The 18,303-nt window shown below is 42.0% G+C and overlaps 1 protein-coding gene across 2 annotated transcripts in view; it reads left to right on the top strand.

The window, feature by feature from the left end:
• Positions 1–18,303, top strand: part of Notch2 (notch receptor 2) — a 178,466-nt gene that overhangs the window by 18,419 nt on the left and 141,744 nt on the right. Inside the window, exon 1 of one of the 2 annotated variants that reach the window (XM_074050642.1) lies at positions 13,919–14,262. The exons of the other annotated variant lie outside the window; for it this stretch is intronic. Coding sequence (XP_073906743.1) covers positions 14,190–14,262 — 73 coding nt within the window. The 5' untranslated portion in view covers positions 13,919–14,189. Of the gene's footprint in view, positions 1–13,918; positions 14,263–18,303 lie in introns of those variants that run through there. 2 annotated transcript variants of the gene reach the window in all.

Below are 18,303 nucleotides of genomic sequence, written 5' to 3' on the forward strand. Positions count from 1 at the left end.
TAAATTCTTGCAATATTGAACATACCCATTCACACAATTCTTTCCATGTAATGAGTATTTGTGGGTAGCCCTAGAAATAAGGAAACCTTGAATTTAATTCTTACTGTAATACTGGTTAACTTTTAACCCTTCAGTCTTTTCAGTTCTCTAAGATGTTATGAATACTAGAAACCAGACGGGCTTTGGAACTATTGCAGCATAAGTTCAAGTCCTACCCTTACCACTTATAAGTTTGTTCACATTGGACAAGTTATTTAACTTCTTTGAGTCTCAGCATCATTATTTGTTGAATGGAGAGAAAGTCATCCACCTTTTGGAAAAGTTTTGAGGCTTTGATGAGATCACATGTGCACTTAGCACTTAGGAGTCACTATGTAAATGACTGTTCTTGTAAGAATATCTACAGAGATGGCAAACAACCAGGTGAGAAAAAGGCTCATTAATTGATAGACGCTTCCTTAACCTTATGGTATTACTAGATAATGAGCAGCATATAGCCTAGCCACATAGTAACCCAGGTCAGGTTTATTTCAGCAGGATCTGGCAACTACAGAAGGAATAAGGTGAGGGACAGGGAGAGACAGGGAGAATAGGAAGAATGGCAGTTGACAGGACCTGTTCTTCCAATGGGCAGAGAATCTTCTGCTATTCCTCTAGCTGTAGAGCAGGGAAGGAGGTGAATGGCCACCTGCTGGTGCAAAATTATCTCCTGTTCACATGTTGCTCTGTACCTCTGGGTAAGTCTCCCCTAAGTATATTACCGAAGGAAGAAAGGCAGCTGCACGACTAACTGCCCCATCCAAAGGGCTGACCAATCACTGTGTCATCAAAGAAAAAGAGAGTCATATGAAATAAAAGGCTGTGTTTCAATCTCAGTCAGAGTCAGCGGGCTGTGAGGTGGTACATTTGAAGACTTGCTCATTAGCAAAGTTTCTGTTTATGTGCTCTTCATCAGTTATTATGTGTTGGGTGTATACTATGTTTCCAACATCCATTAAATACACTGATGTTCAATATGTCAATGAGAACAACAAAATTAATAAGATAAACCCTGGACATATGTAGGTCCCAATATAGCAGTCATATGCTCAGCTAATGTTTAAATGGTATACATAATATGTAGAAATCAACTCTAGAGGGACTTGGGGAAGGGAACCACAGGCTGAGGAAGAAAGAAGATGACATTTGCACTAGACCTTGAGTTGGGATTCCACAGGTAGGGAGAGGGAGGGAGGGCATTCCAGACAAAGGAAGTACACGCACAGAGGAGAGGGGGATGTGAGTCCACAGCATGGCTGGGGACTGGCTGGTAGTTTGATGACCAAGAACATACACTGTGCAATATGGGGCAACAGCAAGAGAGGAAGTAAATGTGACCAGAGGGCCAAGGGTTTTCTCCAGTCTGTGGAGTTGGGTCTCTAACCACAAGGAATGAGGAGCCAGTGGTGGGGTTTAAGTAAGGAGCAATGGGGTTATATTTTTTTTGACAGTCCTGTGGGCTTCAGAATATTGAATGGACTGAAAGAAGGTGAAGCTGAAGCTGGGAAACTATTTGGAGATCGCTAAAATTACTGATGCTGTTAAATGATGTAAACTGGTCAAGGAGGATGAGGACTGAGAACTAATTCATTGGATTTGGTGAAAAGTTTTGATGGCATCTAAAAGAAACTTCACTACTGTGATACAAACCGGATCCAAATAAGACAGTAGTTCTCAAAGTATAGTCTCTGGACCAGCAGTATCTGAACCACCTGGGAACTTTCTAGAAATGCAAATCACCTGGCTCACCCTAGACCCACTTGGGAATGAAGCCCAGAAATTGGTGTTCTTCTGGGTGAACTTGGTGATTCTAAAGTTTGAGGATCAGTGGCTAAACAAACATTTTTCGGTCTCTTCTCCAAGCATGCCTTATTAGGGACCCAACACTTATAACCAAGGCATTTGGCATCCCCTAAATATTATGTTTTCTCCACTCTGCATGAGTTGTTCCTTCTGTCAGTACATGCTCTCTCTTACTCAGTTTATGTACAGTGTCTACCTGGTAATACTGAGCTCATCCTATAATGTCATCTCCCTAGGAAGTCTCTCCAGTTTTCTCAGGCAGCTCTGCTATTGGTATTTTCTCACATATTTCTTTTATGCCTTCTTTTTTTGGCGGGGGGTACAGGGGCTTGAACTCAGGGCCTATACCTTGAGCCACTCCACCAGCCTATTTTGTGATACAGTCTTGTGAACTATTTGCCCAGGGCTGGCTTTGAACTGCGATCCTCCTAATCTCTGCCTCCTGAGTAGCTAGGATGAAAGGGGTGAACCACTGGTTCCTCGCTTCACACATATTTCTACTGTGCAACTTATTTTTACTATGTTGTGCTGTTTTGGTTTATTATCTTTCCTCCCAATGAACTAGAAGCTTCTGAGGAGTATGAACTGCCTTATCTAGCTCTATTTCCACATGGTAGGTGTTCAATGAATGTAGGAAGAGGAAGCTGCAATGGGTAAGGAAGTAAGAACAGCAAGAGATAAACTGTAGTTTAAACAGGTTTGGGCTGGACACCAGTGGCTTAATCTGCAATCCTAGCTACTCAGGAAGCAGAGATCAGGAGGATCACCCAGGCAAATAGTTCTCAAGACCCTATCTTGAAAATATCCAATCAAAACAGGACTGCCACTGTGGCTCAAGTGGTAGAACACCAACCTAGCAAGTGTGAGGCCCTGGGTTCAAAACCTAGTACTGCCAAGAAAAAAAAAGTTTGGGAGTAAAAGGAAAGATAAATTCAGCTGAGCCTACAAGTGGTGTGTGTGTGTGTGTGTGTGTGTGTGTGTGTGTGTGTGTGTGTGTGTGTGTGTGAACACTCGAAGAATGTCATGGAAAAGGAGATATAAATGATGACATGGAGGGCAAATAGATAACAAATGGCAAAATGATTCTGGAAAAAGCAGAAAGGGATGAAATCAGTGGCCATTGCAGATGATTAGCACTGAAAGAAGGAAAAACTTTTCTCCGAGGAAGAAAAGGTAGGTACATAGAGGTAAGCTGTACAGTTGAAGGGAGAGACTGGCGAGCTGTGAGGTGGCCTGCCAGCATAGAGATGGTGAGGGTTGGGGAAGGCTTTAAATGAGAGGCAGTAACAGAGCCAGGACACGTCTCTAGTGAAGTAGGAAGTGAAGCCTTTGACTGGAAAGGAAATGAGGAACAGAAAGAGGGAAAGAGGAGCATGGTAGAGGTTTGTCAGCACCTCAGAGAAGCAATTAGGGAGGCTGGAGCACAGGAGCAGGGCATTCTTTTATGTGGCTCCCTCTCCCTGATTTGAAATAAAGAAGGGTCTACATGTTCATCCAGCTGGCTTTGGTAATGAAAGCAGTGTGTGGGTATTGTCCCCAAGGACTGTCTTTTCTATAAAGTGGTTAACTTCTGGATAAGATCCCAATACAATATAGAAAGCATTATATATAAATTAACACTGGAATAGCCTGCAGACAGTAATGATGCTACATATGGCAGTCATGTAGCAGCAAAGGAAATGTTTGTAATATCTGAGATACCTGAGGATAAAAACTATATGCAGGTCTAGAGTGCCACTCCATAGAAAAAGGTATATGAAGAATGACAGAATAAAATATACTCAAGCACTATCAGTGGTAAAATTGTAGGTAATTTTTCTTTTAATTTTAAACTGATATTATGCTCCTAATTAGAGATTTCTAATATATATTTTAAAAATAGGGATGGATTTGTGGATCAAGTGTTAGAACACCTGCCTTTGAAGTGCAAAGCCCTGAATTCAAAGTCCAGAACAGCCAAAAAAAATAGAATTATGATGATAAATAGAATTGGTTCTTTCTCTACTGGTTTTGTCTTTTATTAGAAGAGAACATTTCAAAATAAAATGTTGTAGCATGGAACAAATCAAAAAAATTGTCTGACTTCCCTTGTGGCAGGCAGAGCAGAGCAAAGAAGTCTAAAGAATCAGAGTTTGCTGGTGGCTCACACCTGTAATCCTAGCTACTCTGGAGGCAGATATCAGGAGGATCGTGGTTTGAAGCCAGCCCAGGCAAATAGTTCCATGAGAGCCTATCTAGCTCAAAAAAAAAACCCTCACACAAAAAGGGCTGGTGGAGTAGCTCAAGGTATAGGTCCTGATTTCAAGCCCCAGTACTACAAAAAAACAAAAAAACCCCAAAAAACCAGAGTTGGAGTAGGGTGTGGTGGTACAAAGCTATCATTTCAGGTACTCAGGAGGTAGAAGCAGGAGGATGGACAGTTTGAGGTTAAACCAGGAAAAGTTAGGGAGACCACGTCTCAAAAACAAAATATAGAAACTAAAGTAGTAGAACACTTGCCTAGAACAAGAGAGGTCCTTGGTTCACTCCATAATAACACACACACACACCACACACACACACCACACACAAAAAAAGTTGGAGGTTGATAAGCAGGAGGCTGGGCACCATGCTATAGGACTGCAGCAAGGTGTGTGGTCAAGCTCTTGTCTCACAGTGAACTTGGGAGACCAAGATTGCAATGAATAATTAGAAGACAGCTTATAGGGAATGGAAGGGTAAAAGAAGGAAGTAGTAAAAATGTAGTAAAGAAGGTGAATATGGGTGATGTACTTTCTATACAATAATGAATAGAGAATTTTTAAACCTATTGAACTTACCATAAGAAGAGGACTAAGGTAGAAAGGAGAAAAATGGAGGGGATGAACCAATTTGGGATATAGTACATATATACATGGATATGTCATAATGAAACTCTCTGTACAGATATCTTAAACAAATAAAAATGTCGCTTTTCCTTTTTTTAATTAATTTTTTTATTGTGCTGGGTGGGGGTACATTGTGGCAATTACAAAAGTTCTTGCAATATATCATACTTGAATTCACCCTCTCCACCATTTTTCCTCACCCCCCCATTCCTGGCATAGTTTCAACAGATGTCATTTTTCCATTTCCATACATGTGTACACAGTGTTTGCACCATTAAATGTCTCTTTTTCAAAAATGGAGAACAAGCAGGTAAAACAGGTCCTGTCTGGGGGTTGGCACCAGTGGGAGTTGGAGGATATAAGGAAAGGGTGTGGGAAGTGAATATGGTAGAAATATTACGTACTTGTTTATGAAAATGGAAAAATGAGACCTGTTGAAACTATTCTAAGAATGGGAGGAGGGGGATTAAAGAATGATGGAGGGGGTGAATTCAACAATAATACATTGTAAGAACTTTTGTAAATGTCACAATGTATCCCCAGCACAACAATAATATGGTAATAAAGAAAATACAAATAGGCTAGGTATCAGTGGCTTATGCCTATAATCCTAAATTGCTCAGGAGGCAGAGATCAGGAGGATCTCAGTAAGAAGCCAGCCCTAGGCAAATAGTTCGTGTGACCCTATCTTGAAAAAACCCATCACAAAAGAGCTGACAAAGTAGCTTGAGCAGTAAGAGCACCTGCCTAGCAAGCGTGAGGCCCTGAGTTTAAACCCTAATGCCCCCTAAATAAAAATAAATAAATAAATAAATAAACAGAAGACAACTTACTCAGGGCTCACATGGGCCCTCTGAACAATGGGCGGGATTGGATCTCTGAGCAGAGACCTACTGGCAAGCAGTACTATGCAGAAGACAACTGCATGACACTAAGGTGGGACAGGTGGAGCTGGGCTTAAACCCCTGTGCTACATAAGAGGCTGTGTGATCTTCGGCAACTTCTTCTGGTTTCAGTTGCTTTGGGAAGTGTGAATAGTGTACTCTCATAAGCTGGTTGGAACATTAAAAACACTGAAGTGCTTAATAAAGTGATTTTTTTAGTAGTACTGGGGTTTGAACTCAGGGCTTTGAGCTTGCTATACAAGTGCTTTACCACTTGAGCCATGCCTCCAATCCTTTTTGCTCTGGTTAGTTTTGAGATAGGGTCTTGCTTTTTGCCCAAGCTCCTCTCATTTTAAGCTTCTCACTGTTACTGGGATGACAGGCACACATCCACCATGCTCAACTTTCTTCCCCATTGAGATGGGGGTCTCACACACATTTTTGCCCAGACTGGCCTCAAATGGATAGCCTCTTGATCTCAGCCTCCCAAGTAGCTACAATTATAGGTGTGAGCTACTGGCACTTGTTATTCAGAGCTTTTCCTGTTGTTGGGTTTTTGTTGTTGTTTTGTTTTGTTTTTTTGATAGCACTGGGGTTTGAACTCAGGGCCTCATGCTTTTTGGGCAGGCACTCTCATTGCTTGAGCCACTTTGAACCATGATCCTCCCTAATCTCTGCCTTCTGAACAGGTAGAGCCTACAGGTATGAGCCACGGATGCTAGGTTTGTTGTTGCTGTTAATATAGTGCTTGACATACAGTATGCACTGTATAAACGCTGCCAGTGTTATTATTAAAGTTATTGTTGTGACTATAAGAATATTCATGATGGGGAGAACTGATGTGGACTGGGGGTACAACGAATTCACTGAGGCCTGTGGTGGGCTCTCTCACTGTGCTATGGGCACACCCAGGCCTTCAGCAGGGGAGAAGGAGATGTGTGAGGAGGAACTCCAAGTTGGTTCTTCTTTCCTGTTCATTTTACTTCCCCACTTCTAAACAGGTGCACATTACTCCACACCACTCGTCACCTTCCTCTCCTGCTCTTCTGTTTTTTTTTTTTTCTCTTCAACACTTCTTACTTCCTTTTTTGCCTCAAAACCCCAAGTGGTGGATGAGTAAGGGACTCTACTACCTTCTGCATAATCTAAGTTTGTCTTTTTTGAAATTTAAACATTGTTTCCTAATTCTAGCTCTTGGAGTTTGCATAAGTAGGTCTGTGTTTATCATACCATTCCTTCCCTTCCTTTAGAAATATCTATTCCCCCAACTGTTGTCTATGAGAGAGTCATCAAGCATTTCAGACCATAAGAATTTAACTAAGGAAGGCTATTTTGGGGCAACTATATCTTGCAAAAGAAACCAACAGAGGTGTGAAATAGCTGCAGAGTTCTTGGCAATGAGTTGTCAAGAATATTCTAGGACTCAGATGCAGATCTTAATGTGGGAAGCATTTTCTGTCATGCCATGATTTGTTCTTCAATTCCTGCTTAGACTTTCAGTAGCTGTTATAAGAGGAAAGGAGACACACTGATTTAAGAGAAAAATGGTTGGACTACTGGTCTGAGCAAGACAACAGAGTAGTTATACTGCAATATATGTAACAGAGATCAACATGATTAAAAGCAAAAACAAGTTGGTATCCAGGATATTCACGTACAACCACCACTCACCTGCTGAATCCCAATTTCACATTCCATCCCACATTGATCAAAATGTGATGTACCTTAGCATTATCAGAAACTCTCTTTATATATTGACAATTCCTTTATCTTAAGCAGCAGATACCTGGTCTGAACCCAGCAATTACTACCTCTGTCTCTTTGCACACATTAGTAGACATACACACCACTGATTTGTACTTTCATATAAAATTACTCTTTCCCTTTTTAATTAGAGTGTTTTCAGAAGCAAACCCTATGGTTAAGGCCATGTATGCTTCCATTATAAATACCTGTTGCCAGCTATTAATTATCTCCTGATGAATTACCTACTTAGAAGGAGATTTTTTTATGCTTACTTTTATAAATGGGATTTCCCCTCATTACTTTTGATGCCCCTATTTTCAAACTTAGTTAACTATTTTGGAATTCAATAAAATAAAAATATTTCTTTTTCTCCTGCTCTAGGCAACTTAGATGTGATCTGCACCTAGATTTTAGGGCAATTTTTCACATTTTTTAAGACGGAAACTCTCCATTTGACTGGACCTCACTGCTCAAGAATTTCTTGGCTAATCATGATGGCAAAATATAAGAATGTTGGGTAGAAACAATGGAATTGTCTCTGAGCACAAATGTCATAACATTTCATAAATATTTCAAGTTGTATAACCATTTAAGTGACTGAAGCCCTGAGACTCAGTCAATAATATTGTGGTTTGGTAATTACACAGTTACCAAACTGTGGATTTATGATGCTCTTGAATTGAGGAGTTGTCTTGGTATATACAGGTCAGCCCTTTTTTAAAATCATTATATATGAAAAGCATATACTTGTTTAAGAAATGGCGTTAATACCTCCCAGTATAGCATATGTAAGAGAAGCTTTTAAGTCAGGTGTTCCAAGATGAGTGTCCCTATTCAAATTTTCCTGCTTATCTCCTCAATAGCAGAGGACACTGAATTCCTAGTTAAGCTTTATAGTTACCATTTGTCTAATAGTACATGGATATGTGAGCCAGGTCATTATAACAAAGACAATCTCCAATTTTCCTCTCCTTGACATCAGTTAAATTCAGACACTCATATTTGTGAAAGGGTAAAAAAAATATGTCAGAAAACCAAAATTATAACTATTTGTATTACTTATAGACATCATCAGAGCAGAGACAATTGGGTGAAAGGATCCATCTCGTTCCTAATTCTCAGAGATAATTTGAATCTCAGAGTTAACTCCTGCCTTCTGGAACTTGTTCTCTGTTTGGCTGAACTGCATGGAATTTCACACAGAATTTTTTTTTAAAGATGGTTTAGCTAGTTAGCCCAAGTAGGCCTTAAACTCATGATCCTCCTGCCTTTACCTCCTGAGTGCAGGGATTACAGGTATGCAGATTGTAGGTCTTTCTTGAGCATTTACTCTATTCTAGGCAAAGAAGCCACTATCCTGGGGTTACAAACCTGAATAGGAGATGAGTAGGAGAAGCTCCAGACTTCACTGTCTTCACACTATTTCCAGTCAGTTGTATCAGTCATCTCAGTTCACATCTTGCGAGCTGGGATAGGGTAAATGACAAGTGGCCTTAAATTCACAGTGCTCTCTACTTTCCCATGGCCTTTGCTTTATCTTTGTTGTAGTTATGTTATTTGTATAGCTGCCTCCCTCAATGATCTGCAGAGAGCAGGAGCTGGGTCTTATTTATGTCTTGCCATAGAGTCAAGGACATGCTCTGCAGAGAGTAGGCTCTCCAAAAATACTTAAGAAAGAGAAGATATTAATTTATTTAGATTTCCCAATTATAGTGGGTCAGTTTGCTCTGTACTGGCGTGGAAGTGGTAAGAAACTGGTACCCTCTGCCCAGAGGCCACACACTGAGTATGATCTTGGATATGCTTCACAATGTTGTGCCTGAAAATGCTCTGGAATGAGACTGAATAAGAAGTCAGAGGCAGGGTGGGAGTGGTGTGTTTCTCAGCTCTGTCACTAATTACATGCTTGACCTTGGGCAAGATACTTTATCTCAGGTTCTTCATCTGTGAAACAGGGATAGTAATGACTGGACTGCCAATTTCCCACTAGTGCTTTGAGGATCAAATGAGATAATGTACTGAAAATGTTTTTGGAAAGTCTAAAGCACTGCCCAAGCACATTGTGAAGAGAAACCCTTCCTTCCTTCCTTCCTTCCTTCCTGCCTTCCTTCCTTCCTTTTTTCCTTCCTTTATTCTTTCCTGCCCTCCTTCCTTCCTGCCTTCCTTCCATGGTACTGGGATTTGAACTCAGGGTCTTGAGTTTGCTAGGCAAGTTCTCTACCTGATCCACACGCCCAGCCCAGAAATATCCTTTTAAATTCCCGATTCCACAAACATCCCATCACATATCCTTGGATTCCTGGTTTATTAGGTGAGATATGTGGAGTAGGTCAACTTATGCTTGATACCTACTCAGAATCTCTACTTCAGTATCAATAGTGTCCAATTTATAGGACACCCAATTTATAGTCTCCAAGATAGTTAGTCATTCTTTCAGTCTCACACCTCTCCCCAATTTTTAGGGACATATTTCTGTTTCAATGTTTCTTTAGAATGTGTATTATTGAGAACTCTGTACACTACTCTGCTAGAAACTGCTGGGACAAAGTGGAAAGAATAGAAAGAATCTCTGTTCTTGAGAGTTTTATGGCCTATCAGATCTGAGAGGGAAGACATGAGCACAAGTAAGTGCTCAATCCTGCATTGACTTTAGGAGGAAATTTTACATGTGGGTTTTCATTTGTAAGTACATATTTGTATATTTTAAGCTTTGACTAAAATTAAAACTACTGGTAGCCCTCATTTATGTTTTCCTACTATTAATGTTCTTTTGATTTTAATTAGGCCCTAGAGACATACATTTTTTCAGATGTAGTTTGTGGGTCCCATTTTTTTTTTCATCAGCAAAGCTATGGAACTTTGAGGATTAGCAATTGCTATGATTAGTTAAAAGACCTCCTGAATGTTTTCCTATCAATCTCCCCTATAAGGTAGCATTGCTTTGACTAGAAGCAGCATCCTTGGGGCAAGATAGTCTCCAATCCTGTCAACACTGCATATATTTGGGGCTGACATCTCCAGGTAGATTTGGACAGTTCACATCTTCAGCTGTTACTCAAGTTTTGAAACACTATCACAAGTCAGTCTGGCTTTAGATATGGATCGGGAAAATAGATGCATACAGTGGAATTTAGGCTCAACTTTGGGAAGAAGCCAATTCCATCCGGCTAATCAGTTAGGCCACACCCAGATCTCCCTAAGGCAGACAACGGCCACTGGCATTACTCCTGAACGCAAGAAGTAACTCCCCCATTGCAACTATATTGATTTCTTGCCTACTTATCTTTTCTATCCAGCCTCTTTTTCCTTCTCTTTTATGTCCTATATCTGAGAATAGCATCATTATGCCTCAAGATATGGAGGTCATTGCTGCTTGCTTGATCTACCTTTCCTCTTTCATCTAAACAGTTGCTAGTCCCAGGAGCCAAGTCCATCTTTTCTGTATTCCCACAGCTCCTGCTGACTTTCCTATCTTCTAGTTCAGGGACAAACTCTGATTTCTGTTGTGTCTCTGCCTCTGTTGCCCTGTGCCTGCAACAGAGTTAAAACTCTAAGCATGAGCAATCTCTTCTTCACTTGATTAATCATTTGATCCTCCATTTCCTAGGGTCTTTGTTGGGTTCTTCCTGGAAGCCTTCCCTAACTACTCACTGTGAACCCACAACACTCTACTTGTCATACTGGATCTTAGTTCTCTGTACTTGTCTCTCTATCCCTAACTCCTTGCACAGGATCTGGCCTGTGGTAAATATTCACTAAAATGCTAGTTGATGGGTTGGACTCATTTTCATCTTTAAGACTTTTCTGACCCCAATTTCTTCCCTTGAGTTTCAGCTCCTTTTTTTTTTAATCAATGTATACCATAACTTCCTTCAACTCATGACTTCCAACATGCCTGTTCAATCACAGTGTTCTCCTTCTTGCATTTATAGCACTCTTCTTTATTTTTCTCCTTGCCAGAACATATACCGTAAATTTAATATTACAACAAAAATTAACAGAAGTTGTAAGTGCTGTAATAGTTGCTTTCTTTAAATCAGTTGTAGCTATTCATTTATGGAGCTGCTTGTCAGAGATAAGTACTTTACCTTCTTCTGAATATCTTTTAATTGTGAAAAATCTGATTTTTGCAGGTAGATTAAAAAATTGTATATAATCAACTCCATATAAGCTATCTTTTTTTTTAAATGGGACTAGGGTTTGAACTCAAGACTTTGTGCTTACAAAGCAGGCACTCTTCCAGCCACACCTCCAGTCCATTTTTGCTCTGGGGATTTTGGAGATGGAATCACAAGAACTATTTGCCTGGGCTGAACTTGAACCTCTGTCCTCCTGATCTCATCCTTCCAAGCAGCTAGGATTACCTGCATGAGCCACCAGCACCTAGCTAGTATAAGCTATCTTTAGTGAGTAAAGGGGATGATCAGACTGGTAATAATGTGAGTCAAAAACTAAAAATTGATGTTATTATCATTCATTAAGCATATTTGCACAAGAGAAATTCCAAAGTGATTTTTTGACTAATTAGGGTATTTTTAAAAAGAGTTTCTGGCATCTCAAGGTTAACTACTTTCAATAATAGTACTTGTTTATCTTTTCTAAAGTGCTGATTAAAATACAGGTTTGGAACTTCATACGCCTATGCTCATATCTACCTTCTCTTGCTTAGTGTTGTTTGCATTCTAATTCAACACTGATTATGTGACAGACACTGCTAATGAATAAGGCTATGGTTCTTGCCCATAAAGACTTTCTAATCTAGTTGAGAAGATACAAATACAAACAGTCCTTTGTGAAAAAATAGGTATTGGTGTAAGATAAAAAAGAAGTACAATAGAGGGACTGTCTTTTAGGGGTAGGAATTAGCTACAGTGTAGGCAAAGCCTTTTTAGGACTGAAGGATGAGTCATGATTAGAAATTTATCAGGAGGAGGAAAGAGGGGGTCCCCACAGTCATTCCAAGCCCAGGGAGCAGAAGGTACAGAGTTTGAAATGGCAAGTTGTTCAAAAAGTTCACAATGGGGGCAGCAAGTACAGGAGAAGGGGTCCAGTGAGGAAAGTCTCAAATGTAGCATTTTTAGAAGTTTCAAATTCATCCTATAGCACTCAGAGAGAGGCTCTGTGGATAGGATTTCCAATCCCTACAGAATTATAAACTCCCACATCCAATTAACTGACCCTCTTTTTCAAGACTGTCTCAGAACCATCATTTCTTTCCATTCTGCCATCTCCTCATTAGTTCAGGTTTTCATCACCCCATGCCTGGACAGTTTCACAAACTCCTGACTGGTCGGGACAATCAACATTGCATGGGATTATCGGAGTAACCTTCCTTTACATCAAGTCTCACCTCTGCTCAAATACCTTCAGTGGTTTTCTATGACCTGCGAGATAAAACTCTTACACCCCTCCAGCTTATACTTTAAGGTCTGCATAACCTGGTCCCTTTCCCTCCTTAACTCTCCCAACTGCTAACAGTGTCACAAGTCTTCTACATAGTGCCTGTCTCTACTTTTTCTTTAACGTGGTTCTTACAAATCTGTTGTTAATTTCAGCTCTTCTTATAAACCCACTGGTACCAGGCCAGATCACATTCCCCAGTTCCTACCATGGGAGTAATCACCATTCCAGTTATATTCCTTTACTATATACATATGTATCCACAAATAGTATATTGAATACTTTTGGGGAAAAAATAGATATAATTTACGTCTTTCTCTGCATTTAATTTTTTCACTATCATTTTTGGTCTTTAAGATTTATTCCTATTGACATATATGAAAATAGTGCTTTCAATTGCTGTATTCCATTTCATTTTATATCATACATTATTTAACTAGTCTCCCAAAGGTGGGCATTTAAGTTGTTCCCAATTTTTGGCCATTACAGTGTTACAACGAATATTCTTAGCTGGTCTCTTTTGATACACTTTGGACTGTTTTTTTCAAGAGCCTACTCTCATCCCAGCCTCTATACGGAACAATTCCCTGAATCCCCAAACCTGCAGCAGCAGTCTTAGTCCTCCAAGTAGCTCGTGCATCTTTGGCCCCAAACACACTTGCTGAGCCAAACTAAGGCGCTTAAGAAGCATTTACTAAACGAGCTGAAGAATGAATGAATGGTGCAGCACAACCCAGGTGATGGCTTTGTTCTTTTTAAATGGACTCTGACGCTTCAGCGCCCCCCCCTCCCTTTCTTTCTTTGACAGCAATAGATCTACTCTATTGCATTCCTCCAGCTAGCAGGGGAGTGGGTGGATGTGTGGGTGTGTGAGGACAAGAGGTCCACCTCTCCCTGCAAGTTCACGATCCGGCAAACCCTGGTGTTTGAAGTTCAGAGTCCCGCACCCACGCCTTCACAGGGGCATAGCCCAGCCCGGCGCTCCAGCGCGGATCGAGTTAAGGCGCGTCGGGACCCCTGCGCTGGGGCGAGCGGGTGGGGGGCTCTCAGCGGCTTCACAGATCCCTCCGCGCGAAGCTCGGGCCGGCGCTTCTTCCTGCGGGAAACCCCTGGGTGCCTAAGGCGGCGTGGCCGAGGCGGCGGCGGCAGGGGGCGGGGCTTTGCGGCGGGAGGAGGCGGCCGAGGCGGAAGGACACACGAGGCTGCTTCGCTGCACCACCGAGAAAGTTTCAGCCAAACTTCGGGCGGCGGCTGAGGCGGCGACCCGGGAGCGACGGACTCGAGGAGCGGGGAGGGGAGACGTTCGAGCTCGAGCTTCTGCACATAACGCCGGGCTGGGAACCGCAGCAGTAGGAAGAGGGGCGGAGAAAAGCGGGGACCCTCACTCGGGACCCCCTCCTCATGTGGATCTGCCCAGCCGGCGGCGGCGGAGGAGGAGGCGACCGAGAAGATGCCCGTCCTGCGCCCGGCTCTGCTGTGGGCGCTGCTGGCGCTGTGGCTGTGCCGCTCGGCCCCCGCGCGTGGTGAGTATCCGGCCGGGGGGCGCTGTCCCCTGCGCTTCGCACTGTCGCCCCCGCCCCGGCCACCCGGGGCGACTGTTCCCGCCCCGTCCTCCTCTCTGCGGGAAGGCAGGGCTCCTCCGCTTGCGCACTGGGCCACTTGGTTCCAAAAGTTTGGACCCCCGCTCGAGAGGCGGGTCGGCCCCACGCTCCCGGCCGCCTCCTGCGCGGCCGACCCCGCGCGCACCTCGGCCTCCGAAACCGCCTCTTGTGAACAGCTTTGCCTTTTGGTTCCGCGTTTCCTGGGTCGGGGGCGGGCTGCCCTGGGCGCGCTGGCGAAGGAATGCCCGGTGCTGGCGTGGAGAGAGCCGGGGCCGGGCCTCCAAGCCCAGCCGCCGGCCCCTCCGCGGCCACACTCGCCTGCGCTCGAGGAAGCGCTTAGTGTGGGATGTGAGTTTGCTCGGAAGGAGACAGGGTTCGCGCGCCGGAGTTTTGACACTGCGACCCGATCGGCGGTCCCGAGGAGCTGGGTGTGTTGGCGAGTCGGGCGTGTGGCTCTTGTCTTTGAAAGGTGGAGGCGGGAGCAGTAGGGAAACTGGTGTGGCTGCATGCTGAGCCAGCCACATGATTTAAAAATCTCAACTGCTGTTATTCTTTCCGAGGCGCGGAGCTCTGCTGCTGTTCCAGGCTGTGTCCAGACTCAGGAATGTGGTGTGACGATCACCAACTCCTCCAGCCTGGCAGCAGCTTTTCTGCTCTTTTGGCACGGTTGGAGGTGGGGCAGGGGCGGACGAGGAAGAGGGATGCATTGATTAAAAGTGCTTCCTTGAAAGACTGTTGGATAGTCCCAATACCCTTTCCAACACAGTTGGAGCAAGGAAAGCAAATCGAATCATTTTACCTACCCCACCCACAATTTTAGGTTCCACATTTCTTATTAATGTTTTGGAGGAAACAGCTTGGGCTGTTTCCGTAATCATGGATTCAAATCTTCTGTAATAACTCACCAATAAAACGGGAATGAAATTACCCAGCTAATAGGATTAATTAAAAGAATGTATATTAAATTCATGGGACTCAAAAGGTGTTCAGAAAGTCCTTTCAGGGCAGGGATTGTGTTTTACTTTTTCTGAACTCTGCTCCCAGTGGGATTGTGTCTTATGCTTGTTTGTTGAATTGAAGGGGGCCCCTTCTTCTCCTGAGTTTAATCTGAAGGAAGATTTTACCTTTACTGAAAAACTAGTACATGAATCATGTCTCTTTTCAAAGAAAAGATGAACTTCAGGAAAAATATGGTCTTTGTTCATTGTTAGTAAGCAGCTGACTTGCCAATCACAGATGTTTAAAAGCGAACAAGGTTATTTATTACTTGAAAACAGTACTGAGTTGTTCAGTACCAACTAGATACTTCTTGGAAAGTTCAAATTTCATACACTGCTAGGTCCCTAATAATTTCAAAAGTGACAGGAGGATGTATGATGATGAAGCAAAAATCTTGTTTGTGAAACATTGAATAAAAACCTCATATGATAGTTTTTTTTTTTTTTTTTGGGTGAGAGCTTTAGGGTAATTATAGATTTAGGTGAAGGGGGTATAATCAATGGGATGGTCTGAGGGTTACAATCCTTGGTCCATCATTAACTTGCTTTGTTTAGTGAATAACTCAATCTTCATGATCTGTAGACTTCTCACCTATGAAATAAGACTAAAAGCATAACCTATGTTAGAGTCGTAGGAAATGATAAATACGCCTATAAGGTTATTTGCAAATGTAAGTACTTAGTGGTGAGATGGATGTCAGAAACAGAATGACTTGCACATAGGGCTTCCCTCATTCTAAAACCCCAGTGCCTAGAACTCCCGCTCCGGTCAGGTACTGCTACCACTAGTTGGCCTTTAAGGGGTCACACTGTTAGTCAAGTTGGCATAGAACAGAATTTAGATATTTTGATTTTCGACAGATATTCATAGAAGAGATTAAAAAGCCTGTTTCTTGGTACAAGTCTTAAATCTCAAGAGTCTACAGTGAATCCTAATTTGATGATGTGTCTTGCCAACGTACCAATTATAACACACCCTTCCAAACTTTTGAGTGTTACTGTTTGGCTTGTGGCCAATTGTTAATTTAAACATCACTGAGTTCCTAAGGCAAGGAGCTGTCAACCATCTGTTTGATTGTCTAAACAGCTATCCAGGACCATCACTTGCTCCTTGTTTTCTTTTGCTTTGCAATGGGATGTGACTCCTGGTTTTGCTGTCTCCTAGGTAATTTCTCAGCTGAATTCTCCTGTTAAAAATAAAAACAATGTACAAAGAGCAATTGTTTCTTTCAGCTGAAGATTAAATTTACCCTAAAACTTTCCCTTTTTCTATATTATTATTTATCTTTTTTTTGTGGGTGGGGCAAGTGATTATTTGTTGTCTCTCTTCTTTTCCCCGTGTTTTGATTTTTAAAACATTTATTCATATCTTGTTGGCATCTCCCTGCCCATTCCCATTCTACTTCATCTTCTGTGGGTTTCTTATGGCACAGAATAGCAACTTTTGATTGCTAGGACCATCCAGATTGTCCTTGCTGACTTCAGGACCTTTAAAGAATGTCTAAATTTGGTGGGATATGCTTCAGTGCTTAAGAGAAGTTTTACAATACATTTTAAAAATATCATACCCACAGAAATTCTATTTTGCCCACAAAATTTGCATTGATCTGGTTCCCACTCTGATACCATTCCTAGTAATCCTTCTCCCTGCCCCTTTAATCATGGTAGAACAAAGCTCTGTGTCCTGGCTGCATCAAAGTCACTGGGGTGATTGTTGGAATCCTAACCCAGGGATTCTGATATAGGAGGCCCGAGAATCTATTTTTGTAAGGTTTATAAGTAATTTTGACACTGTAACCTAGCTTGAACTCACTGATTAATTCCGTTTTATCTGCCTTCAGGTGGTATTATGTGATCTTTCCTTGTAGATCTTTCATTGTGTGATGAACCTAACCTTATCAAGCCATTCCAGACTTTTAACCCTTCTGACTCTAAAGAGTTTAGAAATTGCTAACATAAAAGCTGTAGAATTCAGCGTCATTTCTTCTTGTTCATCTGGGCACAGTGTGTCTCCGTTATCTCTTTAGAAGGGCTTCATACATTTGAGTAATGTTACAAAGACTCCTCCCCACTTCTCACTTTTTCATCAAGCATCATTATGTATCATTTTTGGATTTTTTTTTTTTGGGATGGATTCTTTATTTGCCCAGAATAGTTTTAGAGGAAGAATTTCCAGGCATGATAGGAATGAGAATATAATAAATTACTAATTGGCTTGGTGACCTTGTAGATAGTGTTTTAGTCCTTCACTTTCTCATGTACTTTGTCCATGGTCACAGAACAGTCGAAGAGTTGAAACTAGAACTTCTGTCTTCTGGTCAAGGGCCTCGTCTACTCTCTATACTGTGTCCTTCTCATGTACATATGAGCTTATGTACACAAAGCACTTATAACATCCTCAAGTACTTATTATTAATGTGTACTAAAGGAAAAAAATTGCGTTTTTTCATTCATGTGTTTGTTCTAGTGCTCACACCCCTGCCTCTCTACCTGGTATGGTGCCTTGGCATCTACTAGGCACTCACTAAATATTTGTTCAGTTGAGCCATTACTTTTAGTCATTTACTTATTCTGGACTACTGTGGTACTCCTGGACAGTTTTTAAATAGTATTTGCAAGAGTCATTGCCTGCCTTACATTTGGGGAAAAACTGAATTTTTCCCTTCCCCAAGATATTTTATTTAAACTTGTCATTTTGATTTTCTCTGTGATTTCTCTTCTCCTCTCTTTTCTTTTCTTGTCTTCTCTTCTTCTCCTTCCTTCCACCTCCCTCCTTCCCTCTCCCTATCTGTCCTCCCCTCTTTCCATCTCCTTCCTCCCTCCCTTCCTCCCTCCCTTCCTTCCTTCCTTCCCTCCTCCCTTCTCCCTCCCTCTCTTCCTTCCTTCCTTTCACTGAACACTTCTGCTATTTGTAAAGGTCACTTTGACTTTGGAATCTTGACTTCAAAGGCACTGACATACTTCC

Source organism: Castor canadensis, chromosome 12 (assembly GCF_047511655.1).
Source record: "Castor canadensis chromosome 12, mCasCan1.hap1v2, whole genome shotgun sequence".
In the NCBI taxonomy this organism is placed as follows: Eukaryota; Metazoa; Chordata; class Mammalia; order Rodentia; family Castoridae; genus Castor; species Castor canadensis.